We start from the raw sequence: 22,810 nt of genomic DNA, 5'->3' as shown, positions 1-22,810 counted from the left end.
GAAAAAAAACAGACTAGAACACCAATCACATCTGCAAATCCAAACCTTTAATTGTGGTAAAATCAGAATAGTTGCACAGTTTCTTTTTTTTTTTTCTCTTCGTGCAGTGCTCTTCGTGCACAACTGCTAAACTAATACATAAAGCAAATACTAACTACCAGGCCGGCGCTGCTGCAACGTCACACTGAGGGGTCTGGCCATTCGGTAATGATGACTATATACAATCGCCTCTTCATTCATTTCGGATGATCTTCTTCATGACATTGAAAGGTTTCTGTGCACTTTGTTTCCTGGAGTGCCTGCTCAAAATGCTATTAGTGCACATAGAAGCCGTAAAGTGTGATTCATCAGCAGGTTGGAGATGATCCAACCTGTTGATGGCGGCTTTGTTGGAAACGCTTTGGATTCCCAACCGAGGCAACAGTCAAACAAATAAGCCCCCCGGTATCAGCGCACCGGTTGCTTTGTGGACCTACAGTAAAGATTTACATTGTTCTCATGCAGGTCATGTCATTCTTAGGTTTAAGACAGCCAAACCGATCCCCATTTCTGACTGGCCAGAGCCTCCGCTGTGACAGCATGAGCGCACCGCGGCCTGAAAATATGCAAATCACAACAACGTAGCAATAGAACCACAGTTAATTCTGTGTGATGAAGACTTCAAAGATGGCCACTTTGCCAAACATTCACAACAAGGGTTTTAACAAGAAGGAAAGTGTAAAGATTCCAGAAACAAAAGGGGAAAAAAATAATTAAAAATTGGACTTGGAGAGAATCTGGATACTTGTTTTTTGTACTGTGTGTCGCTTTTTTATTTAATCTTTTTTACTTTTTTTTTTTCTTTTTTACAAAAATGGTCATTGATCATAACATCTGTAATTTTTTTAATTTTTTTATTTATTTAATCCAAACCTTGGCATTTATGGCATTTCCTCGAATGTGTTTGCCAATTTAAAAAAATGGCCATTTACGGTCAATTGAAACGTCAAATTATTGGCGACGGAATCTGTCGCACGAACAGATTTATGGATCAGAAATGTGACTTTAAAGGTAAACCGGTGTGGGGCGTTTCTCTTCACATGTCACGGTCACATCTGTAACACAACAGTCGGCGCTTCACCTTTAGCTTCACGGGACACCTAGTGCACGTTGTTGGATTTTGTAAATGTTACAGAGGGCCTTTTGTAGCTATTTTAATCCCAAAAGGTTCAGACACAAAATGTACACATGCATCACTTTACAAACAACAGAACACCTGTGTGCTTCTCCCTTTAATGCCTGAGCTGATGAGAGTGTGTTTTTATGATGCCATTATTCAAGACATGCCACCAATATCTTTCTTTTGTTGATTAACATCAGGTTTAAACCCTTAAATGGTCTTCATTTGATCTTTCCAACTGCGTCAGATGCTGAGAATGAAAGACTTTCAGGAAGCCCTCTAGTTTCAGGAGTTGGTTTTCAAACAATGATGCTTAAATGGTTGAATTGGTCTTTAGTGCTTTCTTACTTTTCTTACTAAACCTTCTGACGGGCGCAACTGAAAGTCTGACAATGGCTGAGCTGGTAATCTTCTTATCGAACCAACACGGGCTATAAAGAACCAGAAAGCCTTGTGGTTACCATCCTCCTCTCCCTGTCTTTCAGAGTTCAAAATCCTGTTTTGCACAGCAGAAACGGACAATGAAGACGGACCACCGTGTTGGTAAGAACTGTTGAGTTACAGGAGACGATGTGCACGCAGCACGAGTCGTTTTGCACTGCTGCCGTGTGTCCGACAATCAGGTGACTTTGGCACCAACGATAGCAGACGTCAACGCATCCCGTTACAGTGACATGATGAAGGTGAAAGCCCCACTCGTTGCATCTTTAACATTAAAAAGCTCACACTACCCCAGAAAAACAGAAATTTTCACTCATACCAATGACATTCAACATTCAAGTGCCAGTGTTTTTGTTTACTGTCTTTTGGTCAAGTCACTTTGTAAAACATCGACTTTTGTATTAGGCTTATAAAAATAAATATTTCTCAAAAATGCTCGATAAATTACACAAACTAGCAGCGAAAGTAGACTCGAGAACTCTGTGTGCAAACAGCTGAATCCAACAGTTGCTGTGAACTAGAACTCCACCTGGTCCCATAAAAATAAAAACAAAACAAGAAAAAAACAAACAAACAAAAAAAGTTTCTTATTTGGAAGAACCTTTCCATACAACACAAACACACACACACACACTGTGCCGGACACACCTCTCTTATTAAACACCTGTCTGTGCGACACTGCTATCACTCTCATTCGTACATACCCTATCAGAGGTGTGAAGGATGTGTGCTACAGGAGACTCAAGGTAAACAAACTTCAAACCAACAGAAGGATTTTCTGTAAAACTGTCAGGATTTTACATCTTTCTACTACAGAGGGGCCTGCAGGCCGCAGCAATGGGAGCATAGCACCATTATTTGTTCTCCATCTCTATCGAAACACTCCTGCTTGCTAGCATGTAACCATAGTGTTACCACAGCAAATGATCAGTTTGCCTGTTACCATAGTTAATTGCTGTACATCAAGCCAATTAACTCAGCTATCTGCTCCATTAGGGCTGGGTATCACTGTTGACTTTAAGGCATCAAAAGGTTTTGGAAATAATTGTAAACTTAAAGTGCTGGACTTGGAAATGAGAACTTTCATCCAGAGGAAATTAAAAGGAGCATGGTTAAAACAAGTCGGGATAGATTCATGTCATACAAGCGCCCCACAACAAAAGGGTGGCTAAAACAGGCCTGCTGTGGTTTCTGCATAGGTACAGGTAAACACGAACAAGCACACAATGAAGCTTGGTATGTTTTCACGCAAAGTTAAGCTGAGCTACAGTTATCACTTGGCTGGGCCATTAAATCAGACCACTTATCTTGTCCCATGATACAAGGACACAAGCACGGGAGGGGAATCCGTTCATCAATGGAAGTTTGCCTTTCTCTACTCCATTACGTGGTGACCCCTTTTAGCTTGTTAGCATCTTTTTTCCCCCTTGACCAGCTGACCCATTATGTCTGAAACAAAAAAACAGTTGAGAAAGAATTTAGCTGGTGGCACATTAGTGTCATATCCAACTGCACACCGGATAGGATTACAGCCATCCCGTGGGGCTACTCTCCGTTCTAATCGGCCTCTTCTGTTACTCACTGGTCAAAGTCCGCACCTAAGGTAGTTTGGGTCAGATTGTATTTATACAAACAGGAGTAATTTCACTTCCAAAAGCATTATCTGGGTGTGTTCATCCAATTAGACAAATATTATCAATAGAAAAAGATACTGACTGATAACCTGTTTGCGTTTCTTTTAGAAGGTACTGCTTTCCATTAGCATCTAAGCAAGCATTTGCCAATTAACAGGTGATGACAACAAGGGTTTTGCTAGTGGCCTTTTCATCAAAACATTGAATACATTTTATTTATTTATTTTTTTTTTTTAAATCAAGCGACGATGGCGGTCCAAGCAAGTTCAATCATTAAAATTCAGACTTTCTACCGACTGCAATTGGGGCAATGTGGCAGACAAAGAGACCGACTTACATTTCAATCTGTAATGCCTTGCCTGAAACAGAGCTTTTAAAAAACAACAATGAAACTAATATATCACATTATTAGCGGAACAAAAGATAAATCTCAAAGTTCAAGGAGCATGAGGAATTACTTGTTAGTATAAATTGTGCCTGAATCTTCCCTGAATCTGTTTGTGTCACAGATCTGCAGAAAGCATAAACCTTCATGAATTGTTACATTTTCCTATGTGACCATTTCTGTTTGCTTATCTGTCTGTCTGTAAGATGGAAAAGCTAACAATAGTGAATTCCAGGAAACTCTGTACATTGGTAAAAACCCTTAAACTCTTAAACTATGGAACTGAATTCAATTCCTTTTCTTTAAAAGAGAAAATGGGGCTCTGGCCTCTGGGGTTTTCCAAAAGTTAAGCTGCTTATTGTGATCGTACCTTGAGGTAGTCAATGTATGACATTCCCACTTGCACACTTTGTGATGAAATAATGTTCCTAAATTTCTTCCACTCCAGAAATTGTTTGGATTTTACATCTGACTGAAAAATACCCAGCCCTAAACCTATGTATCTCAGTCTTTCAGGAATCAGTGATGCAGTCATAACAAGGCACTGTGCATTGGTCAGAATTTGGTCTGATTTCATTGTTGTTTCACTGTGCTCCGATACAAACTGAGCACAGAAAAAATAAATAAAACCACAAAAGTAATCCATAAAGTCAAAGCAAGTAATGTTACTTTGCTTTGGTTGAAGTTCAATGCCTGGGGTGGGGGGGTATTTTTGATGAAGCAGGGCGGTAATTTGGGGCACAGTCAAGTGTTAGTCAAGTGTGGCCCAAACATGGTTCATCTGGTAATAATCACTAAAAAAAAATAAAAGGCCCAAACACATTGCATATTTGTGTCATTCTCAGAAAAATCTATGAACGGACTGATCTAAGAACAATCTGAAAAAAAAAAAGTGGTTTGTTTATATTTCACCTTCCATGACTGCCATTAAAAAGAAAAGAAAAAAAGAAAAAAAAAGAAGCTAAAACAAACAAAAAATGATCAAGCTAGCAGCAGCTGACCATGTGCCCTTTACTTCATCACCCTCTCGTGGTTGGTAGAAGGCACGGCAACATTTATAACCTAAACCAAATTCAAGCAAAAAATATTTATCACACAGATTATCCTTCATAAGAGTACTTTAGCAAGTTTAGCATTTATATCAAAACACACAAGTCTGCACTATCTGCCTGCCAAGTCTGTGGTTGGAAGCAGCAGCAGCTACGGATTCAAGTAATAAATGCTGAGAGTATTTCCAGTGTCAGCCGACATCTCAGTCAGGCGTCAAAATTGTGTTATTCAGTCAGCATCGCAAGGTAAAATGTGTCTCATTTTTGTAACAGATGTAACGGCATCACTTTGGTGTTCATATCAGCTGATGCATATCAGTGTTCTCAATCGTGGAAGACACAAGTTAAAGGTGCAAGTTTATAGTCTGACAGCTACCAAATAACTACCAATGACCATGACAGCTGCTTGATAAATATACCTGTGAAGGTGACCGCAGAACCTAAAAAAAAAAGAAGGAAATTAATCGCAAGTGACGTGATTTTAAGCTAATCGTTATCCTTCATAAATGATTGTCATTTGCAACTTACTGTCCCTTTACGGATTCAGGTTTGCTGCTGGTTTTACCTCAGTACTTGGCGACAGCTCTAATCTAAGATGGAGACTATCCACCATTGCTGCAGGAGAAAATAAAGGGTGTATTCATACCATGGCTGCAGAATAAAAAAAAACAAAAAAAAACAAAACAACAACAACAAAAAAAATAAATAAAAACCCTTAATTCGCTAACAGATGCTAAACTCCTCCATTGGGACACCTCTAACAGTTCTGGTCAGCAATTTTACAACTAGTCCAACCAATGCCCGTTGTAGTAGAGCCTGTATTACACTGCAATTTCAACTGCAGTTACAATACAACTCCTCGTGCTACAAGAGCTGTTTATCTGACCACACTTGCAAGTAGCTGAGAGCAAATAAAAAGTAAGTTTCTGTTTTTTTTAATGTCGTTTATAACCAGACAAAGAGAGCAACTCACTGAATATGGCAAAGAGCGTTGTGCCATCCTTTAACGGTGGGTCGTCCCTTTACGTTTAACGAGAGATCCCGTACCATGAATTCTAACTTAAGAGACCTGTATCCTTATGCGACTTGCTGTCTGTGTGAATCCTCTGCCCGTCTTTAGAAATGTTAAAGCCAACTAGTTCATCTGACCTCCCTCCAGCATGTCCTCGAGGGAAATGAATCTGGAAAACGAGGAACGCTTATTCAAAACGTTAAAAAAGAAATAAAAGAAAAAAAGGAGACGAAAATCTGATCGATTTCTAAAAACCACCAAAGCCTGCTGTAAAATTGCATCCATTCGCTTGGCGTTTTTTTTTTTTTTTTTTTAACTCCTTGACCAAAAAAACAACAACACTTGCATATGTTTTATTGTCTTGGTCCAGCTTTGTCACTTGTCAAAGTCAGTGGGCAATTTGAGGAGAGCTGCCTCGTGATCATCAACTCCTACTGGTAAACTTGAGCTTGAACACAGCAAATTTTCCAGATTTAATATCTCCAACGAATTCCGAGGTTTGTCAACTGAGCTCAAAGTGCCCACTGAACAAAGCTTACCAGACACCGTCTGGTTCAATGTTGAGTGATCCAATGCAATTCTGTACGTTTCAATGATTTCACATTCGTTTTCTGTGGATGGTCCTCTCTTGTTGTTTTAAGAAGAGTGGAACTATTTACATTTAATCTACGTTCTTTATGTAAACAAAATAAATTAAGAGCCCGATATAAGAAAAATAAAAAAGCTATTTTTCCCACTACACAACGACAGAGCTACTTTTTTTGGCTCGTTCTGCTGTTAAGTGACACAGCGGCGGGATTGGACCATTAAACCGTCCAAACGTGCAGTGGAGCTCCCTTTACAGACTCTATCGGGGATAAAACATCGAGATCCTGGGCGCAGCTCAACGACTGCCCTTTGACATCTACAGCAGAGCCAAGCGGGGCTAACCAAGGACATCGTTAATGCCATCGGTTCCGTTATGCCACTTTTTCATGAGCACAATTTAGCTTCTCTGTTTCTTACTGTGATCCACAAAGCCAAGTCATGCACTGAACCTTCCTAGCAGGGCCCAGGCTCAGCACGCACTGGCTATGCTTTCAGTCATTTATGTCGTTTTGGACAGCCATGCAGACTGAGGGTGGATAAATTGTGGTAGCTGCCAGTCCAGAGACCAAAACTGCTGCCTCTCCTGAGTGCGCCAATCTGAAGAATATGGGCCCTGAAACTTGCCACATGTTGCCAGTGTGTTAGAGTTGCAGGTTGGATGAAAATTGTATTTATATATTATTACAAGAAGTCCAGCGCAGAAAGTGAGCTTAACATAAACATGAGGCTAAGCAAAGAGGGACAGCATCTGTTCACAGAATATCATAGAAAGAATGTAAAATGTGCAGCCCCTCTGATTCGGAAGAGACTAAAGTTAAGCTCTGCGTTTAAAACAATACCTTAGAGTGGATACAGGAGATTGCTCAAGAGTGCTCTGAAAATGTGGCATTATGTCCTTGGAAAGCCCCAGCTGTCAATGGAGTCAAATAAGTAAGGTCTTTACTTTAAACCCTGACCTCAACGAATATTAAGAGACCAAACAAATAAACTGGAAAGATTTATTTTTAGAGAAGACTCTTTTTCACTTAACTCTCCAGGATAGAGTGAGCATGAAAGTTTTGAGCTTTTTATCCTTTTGTTGTGTATCCACTTGAAAGAAGATTTTGACAAAACAAGGTCGACAGCCTCTTTGGTGGAAGCAGATCCAGTTTCCCATGAGCATGGAGGCACTAAGAGTAAGATGAAGAGAGCCACTCGCCCCGATTTGGTCATGCAGAAGCAGCCGTGAACTCTTTGTAATGTCTACAACCGGGAGCCAATACACTTCCAACTGTTTTACCAGTGAAAGTAACTTAAAATTGGACTCAAAGAAAGTTATTTCTTTACAGTAAGTGGGAGAAGCAAAAGCACACGACTACTGCTGCTGCCCACATGGGTTTTGTTAGTAGCTCAAGTCACCCAACAATTAGTGTCACATCGACTCTGAGAAACCAAACTGCAAGCTCAAAGCAGAGCGGTAGATGCGACACATGGGTCAAATGAGCAGAACTCTTATTTCCCAAAAGCATAAAACCACTGTGGTAATATCTGCTTTTTGAGTAATGTTCCAAACTGTTTTTGCAATTTCTTTCCCACAATTACTGTAATGTCATTTCGGACCAATGCGAGTCTCCCTAAATGACCGTATGTTTGCAGCGGTTCCATGCTTTGGGGAATCAGCTCATCAGTGTTTCTGATGAATTTCAACACCAAGAGATGACGAGGAATTGGTTTGAGTTCCCTCATCGCGGTTTTTAAGTTTTTGTTTTTGCCAAGGTTTGATTTAGTTCAAGCTAAGTTTGTTTCCTTCCAAATGGGAATGAAGTAATACATATTTAAACCCACACATGGCATCAAATACACTTTTTTTTTAAGTCACCCTTGGCCTATAGTTGTAGCCAGCAATGCATCATGGCATTAAAAATAATGACAATAAGAGACATAATTCAAATTCTTAAAGGCACAGTACATAAACAAATGATTCTCCATATTTTTTTTGTTTAAAACAAAGAAAAGTGGGCTATAATTAAAGACCCCGTGTCTTAAGACTGCTTGCTGGCATCAGTGCGAGCTCGCACTAACTTCTTCTGCATTCCACTGATGGGGAACTTCAGTTTGACCAGCCCCTCGTTCTTTTCCTTCTCAGACCTCAGTAAGTCAATATAACAACATTTTAAAAAGTGGAAAGAAAAAAAACAAACAAAAAAAACAACAAACAAAGCTGTTTCCCTGGTCTCTTTTATGTATGTATAAGTGTAGGAGACCTCAGCCAGTTCTTATATTTGAATTTATATGCAGACATTTTCCTTTGACGTCTTGCCTATCTCTATACTTTAGAAAAGGTTTTGGCCGGTGATTTACAACATGGCCATGCGTTAAATACAAAGAGGATGTGAGTTACACAGGAAGCCCGACTGGCTTTGGGTGAATGCAGACAAAAACAATGAAGCCAAAACTCAAATCGGAAGTGGGGGAAAAAAAAAAAAAGAAAGAAAAAGATTTTGCTCTTTCTACAGCTGTTTAAGAGAAGTCCACACATTTTAAATCTTAACACGTCCTATCTTAGGGCCTTTGAGAAACAAATTGAACTTTAACTGGTTGTTTTCTTCCAGAAAAAAGCTAAAAAGTTCCTCTCTGAGACCAAAGATTGTTACTTATTGGAAGCCAATACAAATCTGTGTCCAGTGTTGAAATGTAACCAAGAAAAATTCAAGAATTCCTTTAAATGTGGCCTATATTAAAAGGTGAGATTAAGAAAGAAACAAGAAACCTTTGTAGAAACAAAGGCGGAGATGGAAAGCTCAAGAAAAATCTAAACTAAGAAAAAGACATGAGTGAGTGGGGGTGGAGGGCTATATAAATGAGTATAAATAGTTTAATAACATGCATGTGAGTTGTGGGGAATAATGGAGATGACAAGACAAACAGGATGAAGAGGAGAGTGTAGAGAAAGGATGGAGGGTGAGTGAGAAGAAGAGAGATGAGTGAAGAGGGGATGGAGACACCTAGTTGCCCCACCAGTCAACTTGAGAGTGTGAGTAGTTGCCTCCGTAGCCGTCACTTGTGTAGAAATTGCCAAAACCACCTGAGAAGAAGGAGAAAGAGGAAACTTAATGAAGTAAAACGCTTTCCCTCGTGTATAAGTTCAAGTTGTGCTGCAGTTCATTCCAGAAGTGCTGGAAGTCGTCCAATTGTGCTCATAAATGTTAGCTTTGTAGGTCTTTTGCCACCTAAGCCTCCTCACCTCCTCCAAAGCCGCGGTTCCCTCCATGTCCGACCTGGTTGCGTCCTCCACGCCCTCCGAATCCTCCAGCGTTGCCTCCAGCAGCCGTTTGACGATAATCGCGGGCTCCAAAACCACCAGAGAACCTGGCGAAAAAAATCACCAGATCTCAGTCATGCACAAAATAAACTTCATTGCATTTTGAAAAAGCTTTTCTGATTTTCTGATATTTATACAATACTGTGCAAAAGTCTTGAAATGAGCCACTCATCATTTCTTGATATATTGCCAGGAAAAAAAACAATTTGGTGCAGCAATTTTGTGCAATAGAAATTAAGTTTGTTAGGAAAAATCAGAGTTTATACATTTTCTTTGAGCTTGAAAGTAAATATTTTGTAAAAGCACCCTTATTCTTCAACACAGCCTGAACCCTCTTAGACAAGCTTTCTGTCATTTCTTTAAGTAGTCTTCAGGAATAGGCTTCTTGAAGGACATCCCAAAGCTCTTCTTTGGATGTTGGCTGCCTTTTGTTCTGTTCTCTGTCACGCTAATCCTACACTGCTTCAGCAATGGGGAGGATTCATCCCTCCATAAGACCTGTTGCCACCTCAGCCTTTTCTCCCTGTTTCCCTTCCTTAAGAAGGGCTTTTTGACAGCCACCCTTCCATGGAGACCATTTCTGATGAGGCTTCAGTTAACAGTAGATGAATCACTTTCAGATACAGTTCATCCATTCTAATTTCTTGTCTTCTCTATATATCCAATTTGCTCAGATTTTTTAAGGCTACACTGCTCACCATGCTGAGGTAAAGTATACTTTTGCACAGTAGTATATTTTCATTCTAAAAGGAGACCCTGTATGTGCGCACCTCTTGGAGCGTCCTCGGTTGCTGCTCTTATGCTGGTGTTCATAGGCTAGACTCTCCAGCCATGAGGGAACTTCCTGTTTAGCCTCTACTAGAATGTCGAGCAGGTCTTTAGTGATGTTTCCATTTTTGTCATTGAAGAATGATGTGGCCAACCCTACAAAGACCACACATGGGATATAAACGGATCCAAAAACATTGTGAGTCGCTGAATTATAAAAGCTTTAAATCACAGCTACGGTAACTCAGAGGGTTGCTTCCATTGACTTACCCAGGTTTCCGACTCGTCCTGTACGTCCAATACGATGGACATATTCCTCTATGTCACTTGGCAGATCAAAGTTAATAACATGTTTCACATTGGAGATGTCAAGACCTCGAGCTGCAACCTGAGGACAAAAGACATAAGCAAAAACATTAAGAGGCACATAAAGTAATGGAATACTCTGCATTAAATAGTAAGTTTATCCATTTTTGTGAGGATAAGTGATCAGTGTGTAAATAATTTAAGTTTTATTTTTACTGACCGCTGTAGCCACCAGAATGGGGCATTTTCCTGATCTGAACTGATTCAAGGCCTCCTCTCTGTCTCTCTGGGAACGATCGCCGTGGATACTGGTGCAAGCGTAGCCCTCCCGATACAAGAAGTCCTCCAAGGCATCAGCGCCTTTCTTGGTCTCCACAAAAACCAGAGTCAACGAGTCCTTTCCTAGTCAAAAGAAAGAGAAGATGCCTGCAGTTAATGCTGCAAAATACAAAACAACAGTCGCAGTATGTTTGGACCGATTATTAGAAATTCAACTGAGTTCAGAAAGCCTGTGCAAGCGAAGGCACACGCCATATGAACTACCGACTATACTCTCTGTCAACTAGATGTTGATCTGAAAGTTAAGGGGACACAAAATCATTGAGAATTGTTTTCTGGGAGGATTGTTTTTTTTTAACATAAAATATACTACAAGAGTAGCCAAGATCCAAAGATCCAGTCCCATCCTACTATATGTTACGGATCTGACCTTTAACTATTGGGGTATGGCTGTAGAATGTATAAAATGCCCTTTTCTGTTTCGATTACTGGAGCACATAAACAAATAAAACATATTGCGTAAAAAATTTAAACACCAACATGCAAATCAACACAGTTGATTTCCTGTTTTTTTACAACAAGAGCAAAGCCTGTTACTTTAGGTGTGATATGTGCATCGATTCAGTTACGAAGTGTATTATCACAGCATTACTGGCAGGTCCTATATTCATTTGAAAGGGTCACTCAGTTGGTGATGTGACACATGCAGGTTCCGTGGATAAAACTGACCACATCGCACTACAGTCAACGTTTTTCCAGGAACAGAATAATGCAACAGAGGATGCAGTGTGGATAAAGAAATAAAGCAACTAGCAGGATCAAACTAAACAGCATCTGCAGTACAGAGTTTTCATGCAGGGACTACTACTGCCACAGATGGAAAGACTTTGGTCACTCTGCTCTTTCCCCACTTTTATAATCCATCAACAATACTTATTGGCCCACATTTATATCCTCGTGTCAACTATAAGCCATCATCTAGTAAAAAGACACTTAAGAGTACAACATGACCAGACTCTCTCCATCAAGGCCATGGGTCTGACATGAAGACGCCACAGCAACACACTGTACATAAAGATGTCACAATAAACTCCTGAACTATAAAAAAAAAACAAAAAAAACCAGGTATGTTTAATCTAAGCTAAGCAGACCTGACTTGTGAAATGGTACACGTAGCCTAAATGAACCGAATAAACAAGGATTCTCTGTCCACAGAGAAGAATAAAGAAGTCAAGCAAACTTAATCAGAATATGAAATGAGATATATAAGTTTTTTGATTGTGGATCTTACCAGGTTTCTCTATGTTGTCTCCAGTACTGTCCTGTACCTCGTTGGGGATGACTTGGGATAAAACCACAAAGTTTTTATACCTAATACTTCTGGGTTTTACAAAGGTTTAACGGCTCTACTCAATAGATGCTTCTCAAAGTCAAGGGTGCTTCCTTGGAAAGATAGGGCATTCAAGGTATGTCCCTTTAAGGATAGGAAAAACTTATTCCATGTAATTGGGAAAGAAAAAAACCAAAACACATCATGGAACAAACCTAACAAGGTCACAACAATGGTCCCCACCATGAATTATATCCTATGTACAACAGAGGAAAAACAGATGTGGCTGTAAAACAGCTGGTAGAGGAACAGCTAACTACTTTGCTACTGGCAAATCAAACTTTGCTTTCCTTTGGTGGAGCACGTTACAAAGCACCATTACAGTGACAACAATTGCAGTAAAAACTAAAAATTAAATGCATATGGCGTCAGTTTCAATCCATCTCCAGTCTATGCATTCCTTGACGTCCTTTGAGAAAGTCAAGGCACAGAAGCATCCTTGAAATTCACCAAATGAAGGACTAAGTCCTTTAAAGGATTCTTGACATAACTCTTCTTTGCTGAGATTTCACGACGTGGCATCCTTGAGACAAAGGATCCTTCCTTGAATTTGAGAAGCACCCAACAACACTGACTTTGAAAAGAAAATGGCCATTTTCCCAAGCACAAGCGTGACTTTTTAGAACCCTTTTTTCTGTAAATGTTTTCTTTAAATTCGTAATTCAATATTTGTTGAGAAACAACACAAATATGCTCAGGTATGATCACTGCAGTTTTGAAGGCCAAAGAAGGAAAAACAAGAGCAACTGGATGAAATGTCAACTACAAAACCCGGTGGGTGTTTCTCGCCCAAAGTCTGCTAATTAACGAAAAATTCATGCTTCAATTCACAAATTTTAAGTGCCATTGATATATATTTGCAGTCCTACTTTCCAAGACGTTAAATATTGTGAAATATATTTTCTAAATGTTATGGAATAGTTCAAAGACAAGGGGCGCTGATGGACATTACATTACGGTATGCATGATACATGTAATGACGGAATGGCTGACATGTCAGGATGACGGGATGATAATGACGAAAGGACAGGGGAAATATAACTGCACTGGGCACAGAAAACTACATTCAGGTGGTAGAATCTACATCAGTATAAGCTAACTGGGATAATTGATTAACTGGGTGATAACAAATAAACAAGGCGCCATAGAGTCATCAGAAAGTAACAGTGAAGGCGAGGTTATACGTGGAAGTAATAATAGAATACACCAAGGTTTCTAACTTGAATCAAAAGCTCAAAGATGAAACAAACAAGCAAACAAAGCCCTTTTTTTCCCCCACTATGGGCATTAACACTTTTTCAAAAAAGGCAAAAAACACCCCAGTGAGTAGAAAAAGTTGCCATTTCCATCAACATTTTTGAATGCAACACCTCACAACATGCAAACTAAAATACTGATGGGTAACGGTCGTTATTGCCGATAGATTGTCTCACCTGTGGCACTGAGCAGGTCCAGGAGAAAAGACCTTTTATCGCTCTCTTCAACCCAAACTACTTTCTGAGTAATGTTCTCTGAGGTGGAACCCACTCTGCCCACTGCCAGGAAGATGTACTCCTCCAGGAAATCCCGGGCAAGGATCTGCAGAAGGAGCAAACGTAGGGTTTTACCAGGCTAGCTTTGCACATTCATTTCCTGACACAAGCTTCCAACTCGTGTTTTACTGAGTCAGCTCTGGCAGCCGCTCAAGAGCTGGCAGGAGAGATTAATCTCTGGAACAGGCAACTGGGCTCACTACAAACACACCTGGATCTCTTTAGGAAATGTAGCACTGAACATCAAGGTTTGTCTGATGCCTTTGTGCGGCATGGTGTCCTGTTCAACGATGCGTCTTATCTGTGGTTCAAAGCCCATGTCCAGCATACGATCAGCCTCATCAAGGATGAGATAGCTGAAGAGAGCAGAAAAAAAATGGAAAGAAGTTTAAAAACAGAAAGAACACCTTCATTTCATCCAGAACTCCTTAATTATGTCTGTGCCTTACTTGCAGTAGTCCAGTCCAATCTTGCCTCTCTCCATCATGTCTACCAGCCTACCAGGCGTGGCCACCAGCAGGTGGCAGCCTCTCTCCAGATCTCTAATCTGCTGCCCAATGTCTGCTCCTCCATACACGACGCAAGGACGCACTCTGGAGCGGTAGGAAAACTAGCGAGAAAACAACAAGGATGAAGATACACAGTCATTTTTCATTGCAAATTGTTTTATTTATTTATTTTTTTAGATATGTGCACTGCTTGTATATACCTTCCTGGCTTCATCATATATCTGCAAAGCCAGTTCTCTGGTTGGAGCCAGCACCAGAGCGATCGGGTACTGTTTACGACGCCCATACTTTCCATTCTCCTGCAAATCAATGAGAACACCAGGTGTCAGTCGAACTGCAGTTTTTTAGCTTATGATGGATAAGAAAGTACAAGACGGAGCCATCTAAAACTCAAGTGTAATCTTCACATCAATACATAACAGGCTACAGGTCTGAAATTACTTGGCAAACGGTTCTTTACTTATGAGCCAACATTCCTAAAGGTATTACAATATAACAGTAAAGAAAATTACAGAATGGGAATCATATAGCGATGCTAGAACTGAGACAAATATTAAAAACTGAGAACAATCCCAGTTCCTGTGGGACACAAACAAAAAAAAGAGGAGGAACTTCCTTCAACAGTTAGAAGAACTATGAAAAGGCTCCTGGTGTCTGAAAGTACCCAATTACTTTTTTCTACCTAAAAAAATATATCTTTCTTTTGTTATTTGGAGGATACACAACAGGAGTTTAAGCAATCAAAGCAAAACATGCATGTAAAACATATATTTAAAACCAATTTAAGCCAGTTTTAAAATTCTCTTGGAAACTAGATCATTCCATTTTAAAACCACAAGGAAATAAGGTAATAGTTCTTGGGATGTTAGAATTTCTTACCTGTCCCGAGGCTTTAGCTGCGTTAATAGCTTCTCCTGGTCCATCTGTGTAAATCTGGCTGAGAATTGGCAGCAGGAAGGCTGCTGTCTTCCCAGAGCCTGAAAAAACATGTCAACCTCATCTAGGATCACATGCATCCGGCATCAACAGAGCCATCATTTCAAGGCATTCTGTCAAACATCTAGTACCAATTTATTTTCTTGTTTTGTTTACAGAAGCACGATGCACTACATTTGTGTTACCTGTCTGAGCGCATGCCATGAGGTCTCTCTTGGACTTGATTATAGGAATGGCATATTTCTGAACAGGAGTTGGTCTGGTGTAGCGACTCAGAGCGATGTTGCCCATGATGATCTCACCCATGTCCACATCTTGGAACTATTAGATTGCAAACACACACAGAAACATTTACAAAAAAGAGTTTTGGAAACAAAGCCCGCGGCTGATTTATGACGCTGTATTGTTAGTTAATACCAGCAGCTTACACTCTCAATGTGGTGAGGGCAGTTCTGTCCTGTTGCCTCGACAGGAATGTCATCATACTTCTCAAAGTTAATCCCAGTGTTACTGCCGGAGAACAACTCACTACAGAAGAACAGAGCAAGTTAGTCAGAGTTGGACAATTTTATGACTTGCATCAATTTGTTTGGTTGAATTACTTTGACTTAATATAATTTCTCACTGCTGTTTGGTGTTTAGAAGAATTTTATTTCAATGTCTAAATGCTGAACTGGTCAACTAATTATCTTTTTATTTGGTGGTACTTATACTTTGTAAGGGTTGGGATAAACTGCACGACCGTCAGAACCACAACAAAGTCTGAGTCATGCCTCCATTTTGAAATCTGCAGACATCTGCAGGGAATTTAGTTTCTGTACTAGGATTTCCATGTGCTGAAGGAAAAAGGACTTTTAGGTAACAATTCTCACTTAAATTAACTATTAGCTTTGCATGGTAACTGATCTCGTAACTGATCAGTTCCCTAAATCCAACTTGTTATTCTATGACACCACAGCCAATAAAATCCCAACAATACCAGGGAGAAAGGGATTTTACAATCAAATCATTTACAAATGAATGGTAACTGACACCCTCCTACTGAAGTACTAAACGTATTAGGCTATCCATCTCTCCTTATCTGGAGCACAACCAGTTCATGGGGTGAAGCAGACTCACTGTTCGAGGCGTTCGTTACGTGGTGTTGGTTTGGACCAGTCTCCTTCATCCCTGGACTCTTCCACCCAGCGGCTGTTGCCTCCTCCACCACCACCACCACCACCAAATCCACCATGTTCAAACCTGAGCACAGCACACAAATGCAGAGGTATGGTGTTGCTAAAATGCTTTCCAACAAACCACACCAACACAACTCTACTTTTTAACAGCATGCTATGTCAGGCATTATTTGAGGAACTGTTCTGCCATTATAACTGAGGTGCCTTCTGTTCTGCGGAGCATCAAACAGGAGATATTTCAGTGCTCACCTTCCTCTGTTAGCATTGCCTCTATCATTAAAGAATGCAGACTTCCCTCGGTTATTGCCGAAACTGTTATAGGCGTCCTTGGTAGTGTTCCAGCCACCTGCGTCTAACAGCAGAATTGATGAGAAAGCATCAGAGGCTGGCTGTACACATACAGCATTACAGAACAGTTTCAAATCAAAAGTACAGATGGTCTTTGAATTGAAACATGAGAAATGTTTACTTTAAAACATTATTTACAGAATGTATTTGCGATCACTCTGGATTTTATCAGTAAAAACAGGCTTTCAGTGTTACCTGCGAGTCCCTTCCCTAATTTTCCATTTACAGTCAACAGCACAGAATTTAATTTCTAAATGCAGTCCAACTAAACCCTACTTTTATTTCCATACCCACCAAAGGCCATGGGCTGTGGCGGGTTGATGGGGTTGAATGAGCCACCCCTGTTGCCGCGGTAACCACCTCCTCCAACACCTCCTCGTCCTCTCTCCATGCGAGGTGGGCCACGGTTAAAGGAGTTTCCAGTGATGCGGTTGTCGTGGTAGCCGTTAACAAAGTTGTTGCGCCCTCCGTCCCAACCATCTGAGGAGAAAGGAGGATTAAAAACTGGGGAAAAAAACAGGAGGACATTGATATCACATCTGCAGGATTATTGATCATCACAGCTGTTAACGTGAATGTGCTGCTTATTTAGTCTCAGTGCTTGTGTCTGCTCTTAAACTGATCAAGATCATTTCTACCTTATATAGAACATGTAGTAAGACACATTCAAAGGTCTGCATGGCAGGAGCTGTGGATTCTTTATTTTTTTATTTAACAGACCTATAAATTCAAAGCAAGATGTTGTAAATCAATGACTTGTTATATACACCTGTAGTCAACAAATATTTAAAGAAGAGAGTTCTGCACCATTTACTAGGTTGGAAAAACAAGTGCAAGTAAATGTTGCTCAAACTTTGTTCTGCCGTACATTTATCTATAATAATATAGCTGCAGCACAGAGTTGTTATTTTCCAAAGCGTCTGAGACAAATGAGTGACAGAAAATTGTTTTAACTGTAGCTGAAGCTTCTGCTCTCCATCTGACCAGATGTCTCTATTATAATTTCTTCCATCCACCACCGTCTTGTTTAACACAATACTCCGTGTAAGAGTTCTTACGACAAAAGTCAAATAGTGACTTTAGAAGGACTTAGTGCTTCTATAGTCGAGATGCAGCTTCTCTTCTGACAACCCGCTGTAACTGTGCCGAGAAGGTGCCCCCAGGTGAAGCGAACACAATGTTTTCCTCAAGTTGGTAACAGCTATGGTGTTACTATACTGTTATTAAACCCCCATGAGTATGACACCGGCTGTTCAACAAGATTAAACATGAAGAAAAGGGATATTTTTTACTGCTTCAATGCAAGTTCCACATAAAAACAGTGCACTAGGTAAGCTAACATGGATTGTTATGGCAACATCACATGTGACTGTCAGAAAAGTGAAGGACTATTATATTATAGCCTCAGCCTACACACTTCATGTACTGCCCATATTGCTTTCTCACTCGGGCTCTTTCCATCATTTTCTCAGGCATATCTGAATAAAGGGTAGAGACCTTTAACAAAAAAGTGACCAGTGTATGAAGAGATTGATGAATTAATGTTACAAATAATATTATGCAATAATAATAAAAACTGATCTAATCTATTTCCTTACTGTTTAATCTGTGGATTCAGGTCTCTAAATTCCCATATCAGGAAAAAAGATGAATTTCCCACACTTCTCTATAACTATTCTTTATCTGTCAAAGTGCTGGCCACCTTCATATTAATACATGCTCATCTGATCATTGGTCTTTAAGACACTTATACCTACAAAATGTGGCTACTCTGATTTTGGTAGAGGTTCAGATAGGAACTTACAGTTAGCTGCAGGTGCTATGGTGTAGGCCCCCTGTCGTCCAGCAGCAAAGGCATTTCCTACTAGATAGGAAGACAGTTGTTTGATTACTGTTATGGTCAGTAAAAAGAAAAAAGAAAAAAAGGGAAAAAAAAGCAGTTGCAACAAAGAATGTTTTGCTCAAGTGGGTCGGCAGCATTTTCATAACCAATATGCCACCTGCTTCACACTATTCCACTAAATAGCTGATGCAGCTGATGCATGTAATGTAACTCAAACATTGCAATACTTAAACAAGTAGAGGGAGAACTAGACATGGCAAAGCTCTCATAAAACCATGCAATGTAAATGGAAGTTGCTCCCTTTTAACGAGCAACCTTCTTTTTTGTATTCAGACAGTATAAGACTGTTTTTTGTTGAACCCCCTCACCATTTTTGGATGCGTCTTTATTCCGTAAATGTGGAGGAATGTATCGCCCTGCGACAGTGAACAACAAAGTCCAACATCAGTTATAATGGATATGTTCATAGAGCATACACAAATGTATTAATTTTTTAGATTTACTTTGGTAGCAATAGGTTGTTAGACCTAGAACCAAGCAATGTTTAGAGTTCAAGTTTTTTTTTTTTTTTCCAAATTTGATCTTGTTGAATGTATTCCCTGCATTAAAATAAGTGCATGCTTCACACTTCCATCAGAAGTCTACTAATTGAAACCTTAACATGAAGGAAAAATGACCAGGAATGATAAAACTATAGGGTCTTCCTCTAAAAATCAGAGTTCCCTTCATGCATAACTGAAGCTATAAAACAAACATTTTCCAGTGCTGGCGCACCAGCGTGTCTTTTCTCGGCGATTTAAACTACACTGCATTCAGGGCAGTCTTGTTGTCAGGATTCATTGCACCAAAAGAAAACAAGAACACAATGGTAACAAAACCTGCTTACTGTTAGTACCTCCACCTTGTCCATCTGGAGCGCTCAAGTCCAGGACGGCGAGCTGAGAAACCAAAAGTAGACAGAACAGACCTAATTCAGAACTGTACAGAACTGACACTCTTAACTAAACTCTAAGTTAATTTGAATTTAATGTAAAGGGAAGGGGGAGTCCGACAGCAACCAACTTCTCCAAACTTGTAAATCGTGACATTTCACTCCTCTTTTGCTTGTAAGAAACCACTTGTAGTTACTGTAAACTAAATTGTCCTCTCACACTGTGCCAAAACGGTATTTAAAAAAAACAAAAAACTTTTCTTTTGGTGCTGCTCCTACTTCCTGCTGAGAAATAAATGTACTACATATATTACATTTCTGCATATGTGAGTATTCTTACAGTCAGACTAATCTTTAGTGAACTACAAAAGTGGTAATTATTAGTCAACTTCAAGTTTACCATTTTGTGCATTTAAGTTGTAATTAAAGTGTGGAAGAGCAGAACTTAAAGTGCATTTATTGTATTTTATGTACTAAAGCAGAACAACTTAAAGCATACTTAGTACACTTAGGTGCACGGCTGTGTGTGTGTGTGTGTACTAATTTAAATGCTTGATTTGTAAAATAAAGTCTACTTACTTTGCTTTTATACGAATACAAAAAAGTTATTGCAAAGGTGTCAGCTATTAAGACAATATGCCACTAATATGTTCTTATTCTATTAATAATATGCTCAATCATACTTTTTGCACATTTCTATTGATAAAAATCAGGAACTTATAACATACTTAAATTACACACAAATGCAATTTAAAAGATGCAATAACTCGGGTATTAAAATATGTATTTAAAAAGAAAAAGGCTTTCAGTTCACTGGTACAATAATAATTCTGAGAACACAAGCCTGCTCCCATCCTGAACTTTAATGGCTACCGTTGAAACATTTGAAAGGCTTTTAATACTAAAAGCTAACGTTTTGTATATTTCGCAGACATTGCTAAGGGCTGACCAGCACCAAATTCCCGGGCCATTTCTTTAGCCCAGTCCGCCCCTGCTACAGACTACTTTGTCCTCAAAGCAATAAATAGAAGCTCATTCATCATGGTTAGCAATGTCAATGGCATAACCCTAACCCAATGTCAAATGTTTGAGGAAGAAAAACTGGACAGAGGATGAGAAGCTCAATTGAAGAAAGAGGACAGAAATTTCCATGGCTCTATTTTATTTCAGACTTAATGTTGAACTGTAAATGGCTCGACCCCAGACACGCACACTCTTATTTTGAAACCAGCTCACTGCACTTAGCTGATGATGATGGGCAAGAGATTTAATGTTAAGTGTGTCATCGTTGTCACTGGTGCCACAGGAAAACCCTTTGGCTATTTAATCGCGAGGTTCTACTTCAGAAGCTCATAAAGCAGCTTTTCATTCATTTATTCTGCATACAAAATGATTTTAAGAACCTGCGGGATTTTTTAAAAACACAATTTGCCAATTACATTATCACCAGAATATCAACTGAGGACAGGCAGTACTTTTCTGTTGCTATCCAACTGCCTGAGCAGACACAGCTTGACTACGTTTCTGATGACGCAGATGAAAATTACTTTTTCCCCCCCTTTTGTAAAAGCGGAGCGTATTAAAGACCACCAAGAAGTCTGCATATACTGCGTATAATCAGAAAATCCGACGGGGAAAACCCCGCATTGTTTATGAGCTAGTCCCGCTAGCTCCATCCTTTTTCACCTCCATTTTATCACTGGATCAAGCTGCAAGACAAACGCAGTGAACATAATAGTTGATGGGTGCGTTACATGTACTCACGCGGACGAGCCGACGGTGCCACTCGGGTGTAATTTGTCATCGCAACTATTAAGCATTTAGAGCTGTTCTTCCGCATTCAAAGCGACCCATATTAAATTATTAGTACTATTAGATTTAGCACACCCAGCTATATTTAAAAACAGCAGAGAAATATGTATGTTTGCGAAACTATTTTCCACATCATTTGCTCTGGTCCCCGCTCGCAGACATTTTTGAGGATACAATTGAAGCGCACCCAATCTACCTAGCACGATAGCATCTCGCTAATGGTGTTAGGCTAACCGGCAAGCTAATGTTTATCCCTTCTGTTGTCTCACTTTTAATTAAACATATTTGACACATTAAAGACACGGCTTACCTGCTGCTCTAGACCGTGGGCATTTTCGACGGCCACATGACTCATAACTATAGAATATGGAGGAAAAATGTTGGCGTTGAAAAAGGACCTCTTTGTTTGCCGGGTTTGATGTTATTTTTTTCTTCGTTTGCCTCTAGCCTGTTTCTGTGGTTACGACAGTTGACACTTATTCAATTGGCTTAACAGTTTTACGTAACTCTGCAAAATGCTAGTCTTGAATTTGACGTGGCGTTAAATTCCTGTATTTTAGCTTTAAAGATGATACTTGATGCAAACCCAGCTGCGTCGGTTTGCTCTTCAGCTGAGGCAGAGATGAAGCCGTCATACATCCATCAAGTTAGCAACAAGCAAAGCGTACAAACATCCGGTAACTACAAAAATAAACGTCTTTTTCAACGAAAGTGTGTGTGACGTTTCGGAAAATACATACACAAAAAATGTAAAATAATGGAAATGAGGTTGTTTTGACAACTGGTGTTTATAACACTATGTTAGATTAAAAAAATTAATTTGATTAAAATCAAACTAAAAACATTTTTATTTCTCATATGTGAGTGAAGTACAAAAAAACCTGACACACTCTAAATATCTTGCTTTTTCATACTGGTGCAAAAGTAAATTTAGAGGTTATTGCATGTATACATTGCTGAGTACATTTTTTGCAGAGACAAAGTTAGCTATAATCAGCTAACAGCTCCCTTTGTCGTAGTAAGAAACATCATTTTCTACATTTCCGGATTGTTACTGGTTTTTATTAGTTAGCTTGACGGATTCGTCCAAAATATTAATTCGGAAATCGCGAGATTTTAGTGGTAGTATGTCGCGATACTGCTAGGAAACGGTTAAATATTACGTTAGCTGTTAAGACTTTCAGTTACATTCTTGATGTCTTCTTTGTTCGTAAAAGCCATGATAAAAGTAATTGAACTGAGTTATGTCTTAAATGGGCATTTTGGTCATCAAATGTTTATCAAAGAGTTTACAAATAAAAAATAAAAACACACAACAACAACAAAAAAGGTTATGGCAAGTGTTGCAAGGGCAAGGTGCGACCTAAAGGCCCAACGGAAATACATATTTGGGCCATGTCTGGTAAAGT

General features: G+C 39.6%; 1 protein-coding gene across 11 annotated transcripts; it reads right to left on the bottom strand.

Annotated features, from left to right (window-relative positions):
• Positions 1-25: 25 nt before the first annotated feature.
• LOC140316893 (ATP-dependent RNA helicase DDX3X-like) lies at positions 26-22,047 on the bottom strand. Of its 11 annotated transcripts, XM_072394991.1 has the most exons (21): positions 21,712-22,047; positions 19,545-19,596; positions 19,027-19,074; positions 18,620-18,679; positions 17,110-17,295; positions 16,717-16,819; positions 16,409-16,531; positions 15,718-15,817; positions 15,475-15,610; positions 15,233-15,330; positions 14,554-14,652; positions 14,294-14,454; positions 14,056-14,200; positions 13,746-13,890; positions 12,214-12,264; positions 10,864-11,045; positions 10,608-10,725; positions 10,340-10,493; positions 9,492-9,616; positions 9,266-9,332; positions 26-595 (listed from the first exon to the last, which is right to left on the bottom strand). In XM_072394991.1, the coding sequence occupies exons 1-21, from the start codon at positions 21,754-21,756 to the stop codon at positions 523-525; spliced, it is 2,271 nt and encodes a 756-aa protein (XP_072251092.1). In that variant the 5' UTR covers positions 21,757-22,047; the 3' UTR covers positions 26-522. The 11 variants fall into 11 exon arrangements, with proteins under 11 accessions (XP_072251092.1, XP_072251177.1, XP_072251160.1 ...); XM_072395076.1 differs by lacking the exon at positions 12,214-12,264 and having other exon boundaries at positions 17,110-17,319; XM_072395059.1 differs by lacking the exon at positions 19,027-19,074 and having other exon boundaries at positions 17,110-17,319.
• Positions 22,048-22,810: the final 763 nt, after the last annotated feature.

The sequence above is a fragment of the Leuresthes tenuis genome, unplaced genomic scaffold (genome assembly GCF_036924035.1).
Source record: "Leuresthes tenuis unplaced genomic scaffold, fLeuTen1.0.hap1 SCAF_1, whole genome shotgun sequence".
Taxonomy (NCBI): Eukaryota; Metazoa; Chordata; class Actinopteri; order Atheriniformes; family Atherinopsidae; genus Leuresthes; species Leuresthes tenuis.
Note: the sequence above shows the minus strand (reverse complement) of the source record. Positions and strands in the feature narration are given on the sequence as shown.

What these genes read in the sequence shown, in the direction of transcription:
- LOC140316893 (XM_072394991.1), bottom strand. Translation starts at nt 21,756, where the DNA reads ATGAGTCATGTGGCCGTCGAAAATGCCCACGGTCTAGAGCAGCAG. An exon ending in CCCACGGTCTAGAGCAGCAG is followed by an intron (nt 19,597 to 21,711) that starts GTAAGCCGTGTC and finishes TTGGTTTCTCAG; the next exon opens with CTCGCCGTCCTGGACTTGAG. An exon ending in CAGCTAAAGCCTCGGGACAG is followed by an intron (nt 14,653 to 15,232) that starts GTAAGAAATTCT and finishes ATTGATTTGCAG; the next exon opens with GAGAATGGAAAGTATGGGCG.